This window comes from Pseudopipra pipra, chromosome 1 (genome assembly GCF_036250125.1).
Source record: "Pseudopipra pipra isolate bDixPip1 chromosome 1, bDixPip1.hap1, whole genome shotgun sequence".
In the NCBI taxonomy this organism is placed as follows: Eukaryota; Metazoa; Chordata; class Aves; order Passeriformes; family Pipridae; genus Pseudopipra; species Pseudopipra pipra.
In genome coordinates, this window is record NC_087549.1 from 138,686,492 (window position 1) to 138,700,837 (window position 14,346).

General features: G+C 36.5%; 1 protein-coding gene across 4 annotated transcripts in view; it reads left to right on the top strand.

Moving 5' to 3' along the window:
* MYO3A (myosin IIIA) overlaps positions 1–14,346 on the top strand; it is a 119,799-nt gene that overhangs the window by 61,780 nt on the left and 43,673 nt on the right. For all 4 annotated transcript variants that reach the window (XM_064635835.1, XM_064635820.1, XM_064635843.1 and 1 more), the window contains exons 11-19: positions 962–1,078; positions 1,837–1,941; positions 2,026–2,109; positions 2,886–3,088; positions 6,138–6,236; positions 6,337–6,451; positions 9,733–9,859; positions 10,800–11,010; positions 13,041–13,188. In XM_064635835.1, the coding sequence (XP_064491905.1) occupies positions 962–1,078; positions 1,837–1,941; positions 2,026–2,109; positions 2,886–3,088; positions 6,138–6,236; positions 6,337–6,451; positions 9,733–9,859; positions 10,800–11,010; positions 13,041–13,188 (1,209 nt within the window). The remainder of the gene's footprint in view (positions 1–961; positions 1,079–1,836; positions 1,942–2,025; positions 2,110–2,885; positions 3,089–6,137; positions 6,237–6,336; positions 6,452–9,732; positions 9,860–10,799; positions 11,011–13,040; positions 13,189–14,346) is intronic.

A 14,346-nucleotide genomic window follows, 5' to 3' on the forward strand; every position in this document is an offset into this window, starting at 1 on the left:
CCCTAAATAACTCTGTAATGTGAATCTGGTTATGGCCAAAAGCAAGGAGCATTCAAAACCAAAAAGGAATGGGTTTATCAAAAAGTTTATCAAGGTTTTCTCCTTATGTTTTCCTGTGAAGGAAATGTACCTCTTCTGTTCTTGAGAATTCAGCCTTTAAGTGCGTTAACCAGGACACAGTGTGCAACACTGAACAGATGGATGTGGAGGGAAAGCAATTCCTTCTGTAGGCTTCTGCTGCCAGTTGTTCTGTTCCAGTGGGTATAGGGCCTAAATATTTTCACATGTGCCTCAGAATAGTCTCAAGGCTGGTTTGAATTTCTTCATCCAGCTCTATGGCCTGTTTTGATTGGAAACCTAACCAGGCACTTTACATACGTGGCTCTGTATGCAGAAGAAGCTGAGGGAAATTACATCAAGGAATTTGAATGCTACTAATGGGTCCTTCTTTTTTCTTGGTTCAGGGAGAACTGGCTCTGCAACAGAAAGAACCATCACAGCAGAGACTGGTTGTTAATACAGAAAGATGCCTGATTATTTACATTAATAGGATCTAAACAGTTGAACATCTGTGTCGTATCATAACTGAGAGTACTGTTACAGGAGGTGTAATGGCAGTTATGAATTCAATCATATGGCTCTTACTTGATAAGTTACATTAAACTGTAGTGTTAGAAATGTAGGCAGGACTGTCTCATGGAAACTTCCAATTAACTCATTTTTCTACAACCACTTGGGGATCTGTAAGTATATACTGTTCAAAGTGAGTTTGGACACAAGAAATTAGAAATGCCAGTGCTTCTGAAAGTATTGGTTTTGATCACAATTACTTGTATTCCTGACTATTAATTTTTTCCCTCCCTATTCTCACTCATTGTAACAATTTGAATATTTTATAAGTTTTCCTAATATTCTTTTTTCCCCCCCATATAATTCAATGTTCCTGTTCTTTCTCCATCAGAATACAGTAACAGAACAGTTGCAGAAGGGTTATGCCAAGGATCAGATCTACACATATGTTGGGGACATTCTCATCGCTGTCAATCCATTTCGGAACATAGATATTTATTCTTCACAGGTGTGAAAATCTAAGTTTGGTTATTTTAAACTACCACCGATTTCCACTAAAATATAAATATTTGTGTTAAGTATAAAGTAAGATCATTCTTGATGGTTCCTTCAGTTCACTCTGAAAAACAGAATTACCAGTAGAGTTGTTCCTTCAAGTGCATATTGACACACACCCTTAACATGCTGAATTTCAGCACAGAAATGAGAAATAAAAACCTTCTAATTTCTGATATCTTTATGTCTATAATTTCTGATATCTTTATGTCTATAGTGTAGATCATGCACAAAACAACCCTATACAATGTTAACTTCTGTGGATTTGTCTTCCCATTATACAAAAGGGGACAGGTATGAAAATAATTTGGCATTATTAATTATCAGGTACTACAGGTACGGAAAAGATCTAAAGTTTTGACATCAATATCATGCATAAATACTAGGAGGAAGTGAAGCACAAATAAAATGAAATTATCAGTTAGTCCTTGATGTCTGGCAAAATTAAATTTTCTCCTAAATAATTAGTTTCACAGCATAATCAGGGCTCAAATTATAAAAAATTGCCCTTCATTCTGTTTAGCAGTTCTTATAGTACTAAGTACATACAGATTCATGGTATAGTGAGTGCAGTAGCAGCTCGCTCAGAAAACATCACTTCTGGTAACCTCAGCATGCTGTACACTAATCTAAAAATAACACTAAACTTTTATTAAAAAAAAAAAAAAAGTTAAGGGACACCAGTAATGTTTTCATTTTTCTTACACTTAGCATTCCAAACTGTATATTGGAGCCAAACGGACTGCCAACCCTCCTCACATTTTTGCTGTTGCTGACATAGGCTATCAGTCCATGGTGACGTACAACTCCGATCAGGTATAGATGAGGTGTCTTAATTATATCCTTTGCTAGGCTGAGAGATGTGTAATGAGCTCAGAGTCTTGCTCTTGTTCTCTGCAGTGTATCGTTATTTCTGGAGAAAGTGGAGCTGGCAAAACACAAAGTGCCCATCTGCTGGTTCAGCAGCTCACTGTCCTGGGCAAGGTATGTCAGAGGGGATGCCTCTGTAAGGCTTTGCTGTCTTGCACCTAAATGACTGAACCTATTGACAGGGCATTGGTTTTGGGGCAAGACTGCTACACGTTTTCAGAAGAAAACTGGAACATGATGCTGATCCATCTACTCCCCCCTCCCTTCTGAACTAAGGTCGCTTGAAAATATGTTGGGGTTTCCACAAGGAAGTACCCACTGCAGTGCAGGCTGTGACTTAGTCAGTTCCCTTTTTGAGTGTCTTCAAGTCACCCAAACTGTACTAAGTAAATTCCTCTTCTAGCTTTTCACCTCCTTGTACAACCAGACAACTGTCAGTGGGACACAGTCATTCTGGGAAGTGGCCACCATAATTGTCTAAATAAAATGCCATTTTTTGCATGTCCCAGGTGAGATGCAAGCAAACTGATGGATCAGTAAGTATGGTGCACTGGAGCAGTAAGGAGATGCTAAGAAGGATCCTAAAAGCAGATCAGCCACCTCAGAGTGATGAATCACAGAAATTTATCAGTTCTGGTGGTGTTTTTGTCATTATGTGTGTTATCTCTTCCAACCAGCCATTACTTCTGAAGATTGCTATATTCTGACGGGTTTCACTGTATCCGTATATATATATATATGTGCCTTTCTTTCCATATAATTCCCATGGGAATGGCTGGCCCTATAATGTGACACTTCACAATACCAACAAGAAGAGTAAAGAAACACCTAAAAATGAATGTATTTGAATAATTTCTGATAATTTGAAGCAATATCTTTTTCATATCCAGGCTAATAACAGGACTCTACAGGAGAAGATTCTCCAAGTGAACAACCTCGTAGAAGCATTTGGGAATGCAGGCACTATCATCAATGATAACTCAAGTAGATTTGGAAAATATTTGGAAATGAAATTCACTTGTGGTGGCACTGTAGTAGGAGCTCAGATTTCAGAGTATCTCCTTGAAAAATCCAGGGTTGTCCACCAGGCAGTGTAAGTACAAAAATTGTATTCGACCTTATTTGAGGGTTACAGAGTAGGCCTACAATGGAAGAAATCATCTTGGTTCAAAACACAAAGATGAATAAGGTACCTGTTTTTTTTTCTTATAAATTATGTATTAATAGCTTCTAAATCTGTAAGCTAGCTGAAAACTACTCCTGATTTCATTTTTTCTTCTTTTTTTTCTTTTTTATTTCCTGGGTTGTTTGATCAAATCTCATAAAAATGCACATGTGATATATAAAATATATCAGAATGTGCAAAGAATTAAAAACTTTCTAATAGTTCAGTTATACATTCCTTTGTGGAATTTTGAAATATTGTGTTAAATATATCACTTGGATTTAATTCCACTACATTTCCTCTAGTACTGTAGCTTATTTCTTTGTTTGTTTGCTTGTTTTTCATTTTGGAATATCTAGTAGGGCTTATTTATAAAGGGTTATGGGTCAAAAGTAGAACAGATCCATCTCTGTCATATGTGTATCTCATAATATAAAATGATAGGAAAATTTAATTGATTTTCCAGTTAAATTTATTGATATGCATTTTATGTCCTAATATATAGCATGTCCAAATAACAAATATTTTGGCAACTCTATTTCTGCCATAATAACAGTTGGAACAACAGAGTTTGAGACAAGGAGTGTTGTCACTGAGTTAAATTTTTCCCCTTGCTGATCTCTAATTCATTTTTCACTCTTTTTGTATTTCTGCATGACCTTGTTGTCTGTTGTAGGTTTGTGAAATGTAGAACATGAAAGTATCACTTGAATTGTTTCAATAAACAGTTTAAAGTTAGAGGCAATTTTATTAAATGTTGTTTATTTCCTTAGTTGAACATAAGCACAGAAACTGCTTTTTCAGAATAAAATCAGCTTTTTCTTTAAAATACCACTTTTTTCATAGCTTTTAATGGGTTTGTTCTGAGGCTGTCAATTTATATTTATATTTAGTCACATACTGAGACAGGCAGTCAACAATGCATTTATGTGCTTCAGATGTTATTTAGGTAGGTATTTAGGTGTCTGCATTCACAAGAAAATGCAACCAAAGGGTTTGGCATGAGAGCCACTGTAACAGGTTAAATTTTGAGGAATGAACTTCCAAGGGCAGCTGAAGCTCTTTGTGTTAAGCGTGTCGTCTTCACTCAGGTCTCTGTGTGGCTGGTCCATACAGCTTGTCAGGGCAGAGAACTGGCATTTAGGGACCTGCACTGTGAGGAAGTCTTGCTCTTCTGGGAGATCATGACTCCCAAACTCACATGAGGAGCTAGGAATGACTTTTCACAGAAAACCAGTCATTCGTTACCTGGAAAATGGGAGACCCATGTTCCAGACCCACTTCAAGCCAAAAGATTTTGAAAATACAGTTTCCCCTCCCTTTCCAAGAAAATACACAAACCTTCAGGACACAGTGAGGTTTCAGAGAGTGTGCAAAGCAGTGCTATGCAATCTAAAGGTTAAGACACTGAGGGGAAATATAAGAGTTCTGATCTGCTCCTACTCCTACTACTGACTGTCCACAGTAAAATATGCAAACTGAGTTGGCACTGGACTCTGACCTTGGTACCCTCTACGCAGAGAGGAGTGCACTGGGCTCTGATCCTGTTTCACAGAAGCTTGAGAATTGGGCCCATGGGAGTCTCATGAGGTTTAACAAGACCAAGTACAAGGTGCTGCACCTAGGTACCAATACAGGCTGGGGGATGAACTGATCAAGAGCAGCCCTGCTGAGAATGGCTTGGGAGTGCCAGTGGATGAGAGGCAGAACGTGAGCCAGCAATATGCACATGCAGCCCAAAAAGCCAATCGTATCCTGGGCTCCATTAAAAGCCGTGTGGCCAGCAGGTCGAGGGAGGTTGATTCTGCCTCTCTACTCCACTCTGATGAGACCCCACCTGCAGTGCTGCATCCAGCTCTGGGGTCCCCAGCACAGGGAGGACGCAGACCTGTTGTAAAAAGACAACAAGAGGGTCACCAAGATGGTTAGAGGGATGGAGCACGTCTCCTATAAGGAAAGGCTGAGAGAATAGCGTTTGTTCAGCCTGGAAAAGAGAAGGCTTTGGGTGACCTAATTGCAGCCTTACAGTACCTAAAGAGAGTCTGCAAGAAAGATGGAGAGAGACTTTTTTGCAAGGACATATAGTGGGGGCAATGGCTTTAAACCGAGAGTAGGTTTAGATTAGATATTAGAAAGGAATTCTTTACTGTGAGGGTGGTTGTCCAGAAGCTGTGGATGCCCCATCCCTGAAGTGTTGAAGGCCAGATTGGATGGGGCTTTGAGCACCTGGTCTTAGGGGAAGGTGTCCCTGCCCATGCCAGGGGGCTTGGAACTAAATCATCCTTAAGGTCCTTTTCCAAGCCACTCTATGATTTTATGATTTAAGGATGCTCCTGAGACACATACCTCAGCTCATGCAGAAAGCAGGGGTTTGGTTTGAACACAATTCAGTAGTGACTGACTTGGCATCTCAGGGCTCAGTGATGGCTGCAAATTTTCACCTAAGCATCCCATTCTTCCTCATAAGATGCACAGGAAGCTCGAATGTGCAATAAACCTCTGACCTGGGTTTGGGCACCTAGGGCCAAGTCATAAGGCCCTTTGCTGATTGTCTGCTTACGTGCTTTCTTAGTTCAGGCTAAAGGACTCAGCAGACATACTGGAATCATTGAACAAGGAGTGTATAGCTCTCCCATGGTCAGAAGATGTTTTACAGTAACTGGAGTTAAGCAGCCCATTTGATGCAGGAGGATGAGAAATCTGCAAGGTCTTACACAGCATCTACCGATTGCATCAAAGGCAGAGCAGCATTTAGCTGCTTGTAGCACCAAGCAGCCACCCTGGCAGTCAGGACAAACACACAATGGCACAGAAAGGGTGTTCACAGGAACTTCTGTAATAGCTTCTTTCAGACTCTTTTGTCAGTTTGCATGAGTCTTGCCTGTTATTGAAATAACATTTAATAGTCGTATGTATGTCATCAGTAAATGTAGCATCCTTATATTACTAAACCAGTTTGTTGTTTCTGTTGTTTCAGAGGAGAGAAAAATTTCCATATTTTTTATTATATTTATGCTGGTCTCGCAGAAAAGAAAAAACTGGCACATTATAAACTGCCAGAATATAGACCTCCCAGGTAATGCAGTTTATTTTTACATAAATTGATTACTAAGAAGTGCAGTGTTGAATTCTCAGCCTCATTTGTATTCTAACTCGGTATCCATCAACTCTTTCAGATATCTGCAAAATGATCATTTCAGAATAGTGCAAGATTTCATGAACAATAGCTTTTATAAGTCTCAGTTTGAATTAATTGAACAGTGCTTCAAAGTCATAGGTTTTACACTGGAGGTGAGTGCTGCTAACCCTTTTCTTTTGTGAACTTTACCAGCTACCTTAATCAGGAAAAACTTACATAAAGCATTCAAATAATCTGCCTTGTTATTTTCTTCCTTAAGCAGTACTGTGTTTATGTTTTAGGATGTTGCACAGTCAACTTACTTTTATATTATAAAATTTATTTTTTTAAGGTTTTGAGGCATTGATAAACCAATGAAATGGTATTAGTCAACAAGACTTTGAAATCAGTGAACACAGCACAGCTGAGTAATTGGGGAAAAAAACATTTTTGCTAATTAAATGCATAGAAAATGATGTTATAACTGTTTATCAGCCAATAATTCTAGGCCTGTGAATGTGAGACTCATCTCTGTTTTAAGAGGAAGTCCGTGGTGGGAGTTCTAAAAATTCGTTGCATTGATGTGAGTATTGATGAATTCAGTACATTTTCACAGCTTCAGAAATAAAGTTAAAGCTCTTACATCCCTTTGGAGTGAATCTCATCACTAAACATTAACTGAACCCATTCTTTTTTTATGATGTTGTATCATTGTTTTGTTGGCCATTAAACCCCTCTTCTCAGTCTGTCTTTGGTAGAATAAAATAGAAAAGAACTCTGAATTTATAAATTAGCATGCAAGAGAAGGAAATCCCATCCTGTGCCTTAGTTCTGTCTTAGGAGAAGTGGTGCATCACAGCTGTCATTTACTGCTGACTTAGTTTATCATAAACAATAGTAAGGGGATGATCAATATAGTATCTGTGACATACAGCACTAGTGCTGCAGAATGGATGTATGTTTTAATTTATCTGACAAAACTGCGTGTGGTAAGGATCTTTTCACAGAAAATTACTCACTGAAGTGGACTATTTCTGGCTTTCCTCAATGTAAATATTAGAAATAGATAACAAAACAGATTTATTTACCTATTCTATTCCTCCATAATCATTTTGCATTAAGTCATAGTAGCAGTGGCATTCACAGTCTCTTTCTCCTCTACATGTTATTCACAACTGCACATAGTAATATCACACCTGTACTATCACATCCTTTCACCTATGCTTTCACCTTTCCAGAAGCAGCCTAAAAGGACATGCATGGTTCAGCACCAATAGCAGTTTTATCACAGCACCAGAGACCTTGATAAGTCCTAATTTAAACTATGAAAAGCAGCAAGTCAGTTTTTGTTACCAGTTCTTTTGTTCACTTGGATGGATGGAAACAATAGTCTTGATCATCCAAAAGAAATCTTCCATACATATTGAAGATCCAGTTAGAAGTATGTCACTGGCTGCATTGTGCAGTTCTAGGATGGATCTTCGCTTGATTAACTCAGCAAACCACCATGAGCTGCAGCTGTAAAGGAATTATTTACCAGTAGAATCCCCGCAGTTTCAGAAGCAGGTTGACTGCTGGAGACAACCTGCTTGTGGCTACATATGAGCCCCATCCATGTTAGCCTGTCTCACATCCTCCACAGGGTGAATTAGCCTGTCTGAAGCTGTGTTTGCAAGAGTGAAGGAACAGTCTTCTTCCCTCACTGAGGTTCTGATATCAGATACATGTGCAAAGACAAATTTTTTTCAGCGAGGAAAAGATCCTACAAGACAATGAATTCCTTTCCTAAGGGCATTCATCCCAGTGCACAGAGAACTTTCATATAAGCATGTTCAATATTTTATTAGCAGAAAGCCATGAACAGAAAAAATTCTCCATTCCAGTTAAAACTGAGACCTAAACAAGACTTCTTTTTCTTTGAAATTTGATTTTAACTTATTGGCAGGCTTTAATAGTAACTACTGTCAGTACTCCCTGTCTTAAAATCAAACTGTTTTATTTCAGGCTGTATAGCAAAATTAATAGGAAAAAGGACTGCCTAGGGGAACAATAATCACGCTGTATGTGACAGATCAAGACAGATTTCAAACACACTGGAAAAGGGCAGAAAAATGTCAGCAGCTATACATACTGTACAGCATAATGGCAGAAGTTAAGCTATTCATTTCTTTGCATTTTAACTGTGTCCCTAAGCTTAAAATGAAAATGATTGCTTAATCCTAGGTAAACTGTGTGCCAATTATCCTCAGTGTAATTTTTTAGAGTGAGCTTATCTAGTTTGTCTTGCTGTCACTGGAATCATTAATTTATTAACTGCTAGATTAACTTCTGAAAGTGTTAAAAACAAGATCAAGTACTCTAGAGTAATTAGGGATTTTATCTGACTAAATGATGCCTGACATGGTACCAGCAAACTATTGAATATTATAGATAAAATGTTGTACAATTGTGAAAAGTTCATTGTTATAAAATACCAATCACATTTGCAAAACTGCTTCTTATAAAGCTACTATAAAAGTTTCCAACCTGCTATTTATAAAACATGCTATTACTGTATCCCTCAAAATATACAGTGTCAAAGATTCCTAGTCTGCTTTGCAGGAACACCTCAGCATTTCTGAATAAAAAATGCTCAGATCATCAGGTATACTGATAAACATTCAAAGTTCAGATGAAAATTTGCAGTTCAAATCTAAGTCAAACCTGCAATGAAAGCATTATTTTACTAATTCTAAATATAATCTTGTCATATATAAGTTCTTAAAATAATTTACTGTACATATGACTTCACTGTCCAGAGTAATAACAGCCATTTTCAAGGCAGAGTCCCTCTTCAAAACCTACTGAATAATTTGAAATTTAGATATGTGTCCATATTAAGGTGCTTTGGTGAGTTTGTAACTGACGTTTTGAAGGGTGTAGTGCTCTACTGAATCAGATATGTGAGATCTCACTCTTCTCTCAGTGAAACTTCTTCTGATGACATTGGTGGGGATGATACAGGCCTATTATTTGGAGTACCTTTGTTTCCATGATCCAAGAAACATATATGCAGAATTTTTTTGTATCTTTGTTGATCTAGGTATTAAATTTTAGACACAGTTGTGCCTGTAGACACAGTGAAGGATAGATATAAATAACCTCTGAATTCTGTGTAAGAGGATATATACACAGTGTTTTGTGCTGTCCCTCCCTACTCCATGTCAATCCTGTCCTGTAACAAGTATGGAAAAGAGATTAGGCTATAGTTTTTCTTGCCCTCTTTGGCTGTCTTACTCTTGAAAGACTTTGCTGAGTACAGAACAGGAATACTTGCTGAGAAAAGTATTCCTAAAAGTAGTTGGCATGTGGCAGACAACAAGAAACAGCACACATAGACATGCCCATTGCATAAACCACAGAGACAAATCTACCTGGCTATTAAGTATTGTGTCTTTTTTAATATATTTTTCAGGAACTTGGAAGTGTGTACAGTGTCCTGGCTGCCATTTTAAATGTGGGTAACATTGAATTTTCAGCAGTAGTATCTGAACATATGATTGACAAGAGCAACATTTCCAACCCAGTAGCCCTTGAGAATTGTGAGTGATTTTTTTTCTTGATTTAAGATTGTTTTCTTTACTGTTTAGTTAGGGAAGACAGTTGTCAATGAACCTGTATTCATGTGGAAATTTTGCAAAAATAATTAAAAGCTGAAGGTCAATTAATCTAAGCCCACCTAAATTCAAATGCAGAAAAAGAAAAAAGATTTCCATGTTATGGATCTTATTTGACCAACCAGTTCACTGGTATACAGGAAACATGACTAATACTGCAGATGCCTGAAAAGAAAATCTTTGGAATTTTTCCAAGGTTATTTGAGCATTTGATGGAGAACCTCATTAACACACTGAATGGTTTTTTCCCAGTTTCTTTCTCAGCTGCTCATTACTTGTTCCCCACATGCGCCTGTTGAAATACAGCTCACTAATTCTTTGGAAGGGATGCCTTACATTCTGGACTGCTGGGAGGTGGAGGAGGCAAAGGGACAAAGATTCTCAAGAAATTTGCTACACTTTCTCAGTAATTACAGTTGGGGAGATAATGAAGTATTCACGCTATCTTCTTACATGTTTTCCTGCCATAGAGAGAAAAATATTGTGGAACTGGGAAAGAAGCACCCCTTATTTGGAGCAAAAGGAGGACAGTAGTGGCTTGTATGACTGGATTATAACTGAGAGGGGTATTCACACCTCACAATTTCAATACTTCTGACAGTCACCTAGATTCCCTAGCATTTCTCCATAGACTGTTTGGAGAAACAGCCTCCTTGATAAAGGAATTTAGAATCTATTCACTGACTGCAGTAGAAACTAGGAAAGTTCGTTACTGAATTAGATACTGACAGTTGTTTGGTGTCATAGTTCAAGATTGACTTGACCCCTATTCATAATACATTGCACTTGCAGCTTTGGTTGCAAAAATGCCTATTTCACCTTCCAAAATTTGCCTCTGAGCTACGCTGGTGACCTTCCTTCCCAGGCGCATCCTTGCTGTGTATTCAGGCAGATGAACTGCAAGAGGCCCTCACCTCTCACTGTGTAGTGACTCGAGGAGAGACAATTATTCGTCCCAACACTGTGGAAAAAGCCACTGATGTCAGAGATGCCATGGCCAAAGCACTGTACGGACGCCTCTTTAGCTGGATAGTCAATCGAATCAACACTTTACTCAAACCTGACAAACATTTAAGGTAAAAGAAGTTTTTCCGAAATAAAGAGAAATTTTTTTTCATTGGAAATAATATTGTCTACACTAGGGCGTTTAGTGTACTCATGTTCTTTTTCTCTGCTGCCTTCTTGTTTATGACACCACCACCTCAAAAAATGTTTTGTCCTGTTCCTAGTATATAATGAAAATACAGTAGCTATGGAGAGCACAGGCATCTGGTGTTTTACTCTTTGACCTTTACACATTCAACCATTTGTAAATTACATACTAGCCACTTTTTCTTTTGTATTTTTCAGGATCAACTTTTGACATTCGTTTGTTGATTATATAGGTCAAATTCTGCTCTTACTTAACACTGATGCTGTTGCTTTTGTCACTGTGGTTATGAACGTGGTTTCATATGTGTGAGAATAGCTTTCACATTTACTGAAGTTAATGTCCACTCTACACTTATAAGGTGACATATTAAACACAGAGACAGGAAAGATATTGGGAATGAGGATGTGAGACGTTTTGCAAATTAATCAAAGAAGAAATTATGTGGTTTGCATCACAGATCCTGTATATCAGGGCTCTCTATGGTGGTAAAAAGGGGCAAACTTATAACTACCTTAAGATGAACAGCAATAACAAATAGCTTTGTTTTGCAAATCTGGATTTTCTGGATTTTTTTTTTTTTTAAACCTCAGAGGAGAATCAAGGTTGCAATCCTAAAATTTGTCTAAACTTTTAAGTATTTGGTTACAGAAGAGCAACAATAAACAGAACTTTAATCAGTAAGTGAAAGGATAAAATTCATGATAGATAAGGCAGCACTGCCAGCCTGCATGCCTCTCTCACTTGTCTGTTACAGAGCCCTTTTCAAACTGAATACTTATTATGCCGGTGAAGAGGAAGTAAAATTTGACCTGAAATGTTCACTATACAAAAAGAACCAACCAGAACTTTGCTTTGATTTTGTGGTAGTAAAATAATTTGCATTTGCTATTTTTATGTAATTAGCTCTGAGAACAAATGAGGCAGACAAATTTTAGCAGTGTATGCATAAAAAGCGTAATTTTGAGATAGATAATATAGTCACCGAATTCAGGTCAAAACCAACAAATACATTTGATCCCTCCACAATGAAATGCTTCTCTTTTGAGATGGACTTCACAAAGAGGTTCAAGTGCTATTCATGAGTGTATGAAGGAATGTATTGAGGCTGATTCTTAATTTCTGATTTCCTAAATCTTTATTAAAAAAAATTGGTTACAGAGAGCCCCTCAAAGGGATTTTATAGATAGAATGTGCTTTATTTTTTACTTTCCTCAGAGAACACAGTAATATCAGCTTCAATTTGTTATAAAATTGTATCCTCTTAATTTTTTGCTTCAGCAAATAAACATTAGAGCTTTTTTCAAGATGCAGAAATGATCACGTATCTTCAGTATGCCTTAGCTAAAATATCAAACCAAAGTTTTTACTAGTAGTACTTCTCTGGAATTTAATTGGTAATTTAAATTCATACCACATTTCAGTACTTAAACTAGTTATTTAGATGCATAAAAAGTCTAGCTATTCATTCTTTTGACTTTGATGTTAAAATAAGCAATATTAATTGTTGCGAGTAAATAATTTGAAGAAATTTTATTTCATGACAACAGTCTTTAATTTAATGCTATTGAGTAAAGCCTGTGTTATTACAAGAGAAACAAAAAGAACTGCATGTTCTTTCTATACTGTGGTCAGCTGTTTACAATAGAATGATTACTAGCAAATATTAGTTTAACAATAAAATTGGAACTGTCTTATTTGCTTACCAATTGACTTGGTCATTATGTGATTCCGTATATCTAGTCTGCAAATACAGTAATCTTTGAATTGATCTGCATTTATTGTATTTCAAACAAAAAAATTATTGTCATTTTAAGAGATATCTGGTTTAGCAAAAATTACCCTGCATAACCGGTGTACAGATTTGGCCCATGATTTTCCTTTGTGAAATAATAATTAAGCTAGTCAGTTTAAAAAAAAGGATACAACAATGGAAAGTTTATTTCATGTTTGCAGTGAAAATGATGATGGTTTGAACATTGGAATTCTTGATATCTTCGGCTTTGAGAATTTCAAAAAAAATTCTTTTGAACAACTCTGCATCAACATCGCCAATGAACAAATTCAGTTCTACTTCAATCAACATGTCTTTGCCTGGGAACAGGTATGTGTGGATTATTTTGATAAAGCTTTAATATTGTTGAACATATAAAACCTTGTCTCAAGAAACTACATTGTTCCTTCTCCATAATAGGCTGTAAATTGCAGATTATAACAAATATTTTTTGAGTATGTATTCTGTGAAGCGGTGCTTGCTATTTGCAAGTAAAATGCCTACAAAAAAATGCATTAAACTTGAAATTTACAGTATCTAAGCAACATAACACAGTGATAATCTGTTTGATGCAAATGCAATGTTGTTTTCTTGAGAAATAATGAGTTGTAATGTAAGATTCTATAGTAAAAAAATAAATGAGTGGTAACAAAATTTTGAAAACACGGTGTTCATAATAGCTTACTAATTAGCTTAATGAACACTGAAATTCCATTATTAAAAACTGCAAATCTCACAATTATTTTGTTCTTATTCAGAAACTAGATCATTTCAAGTAAATAATGATGTATTTAATCGAAATAATTTAAAACAGAGAAAAGGAATAGCATTGTAAATATAAAAGTTTATGAAACTGAAGAGGAGAGTGAAAAACCTTTAAAAATATCATCTCAGCTTTGTAAATAATTACATGGTAATTAAATTAACCATTTGTAAATCATTATCCACTATTGTTATTTGAAGAAATAACATTAAGAAAAAATATTAAACTCAGTGAAAATAGAAATATTCCAGAATTCTGTATGGCAGAACAGTCAAAATTCAAATTGTAGGTAAAATAATATTTTTGCTGTTTTACTGAAGTTATTGGGGTTTATGATACACAAATTAAAATCCTCCTGAATACTAATTTTAATTAGTAGTAGAAATAGAGTATTTTGTCAGTTTTAATCACTGATTCCTTTAAGGATAAAACGGATATGAGTTTGGAATGTGTCTCTGTATGCAGGTGTGTGCACTCGTGTCAGTCTACAGCTGTACATATCTATGTGTAAAAGGGGAGGGTTTTTTTATATGGATCAATGCTTTATCCTCTTTCCAATTATTTTAGGAAATGCTGTCTGGCAGTCTTAGACCTTGTAGTTGTTTTTATAGATTTATGTACAAGATTCTCAGACACAAGTGTTTTCTTGTTTTTAATGCCATCTAAAATTCAGAGAAAATTTAACCTGAACTATTGTAATTACTTAGGTGCCTTCTTTCCAAAGT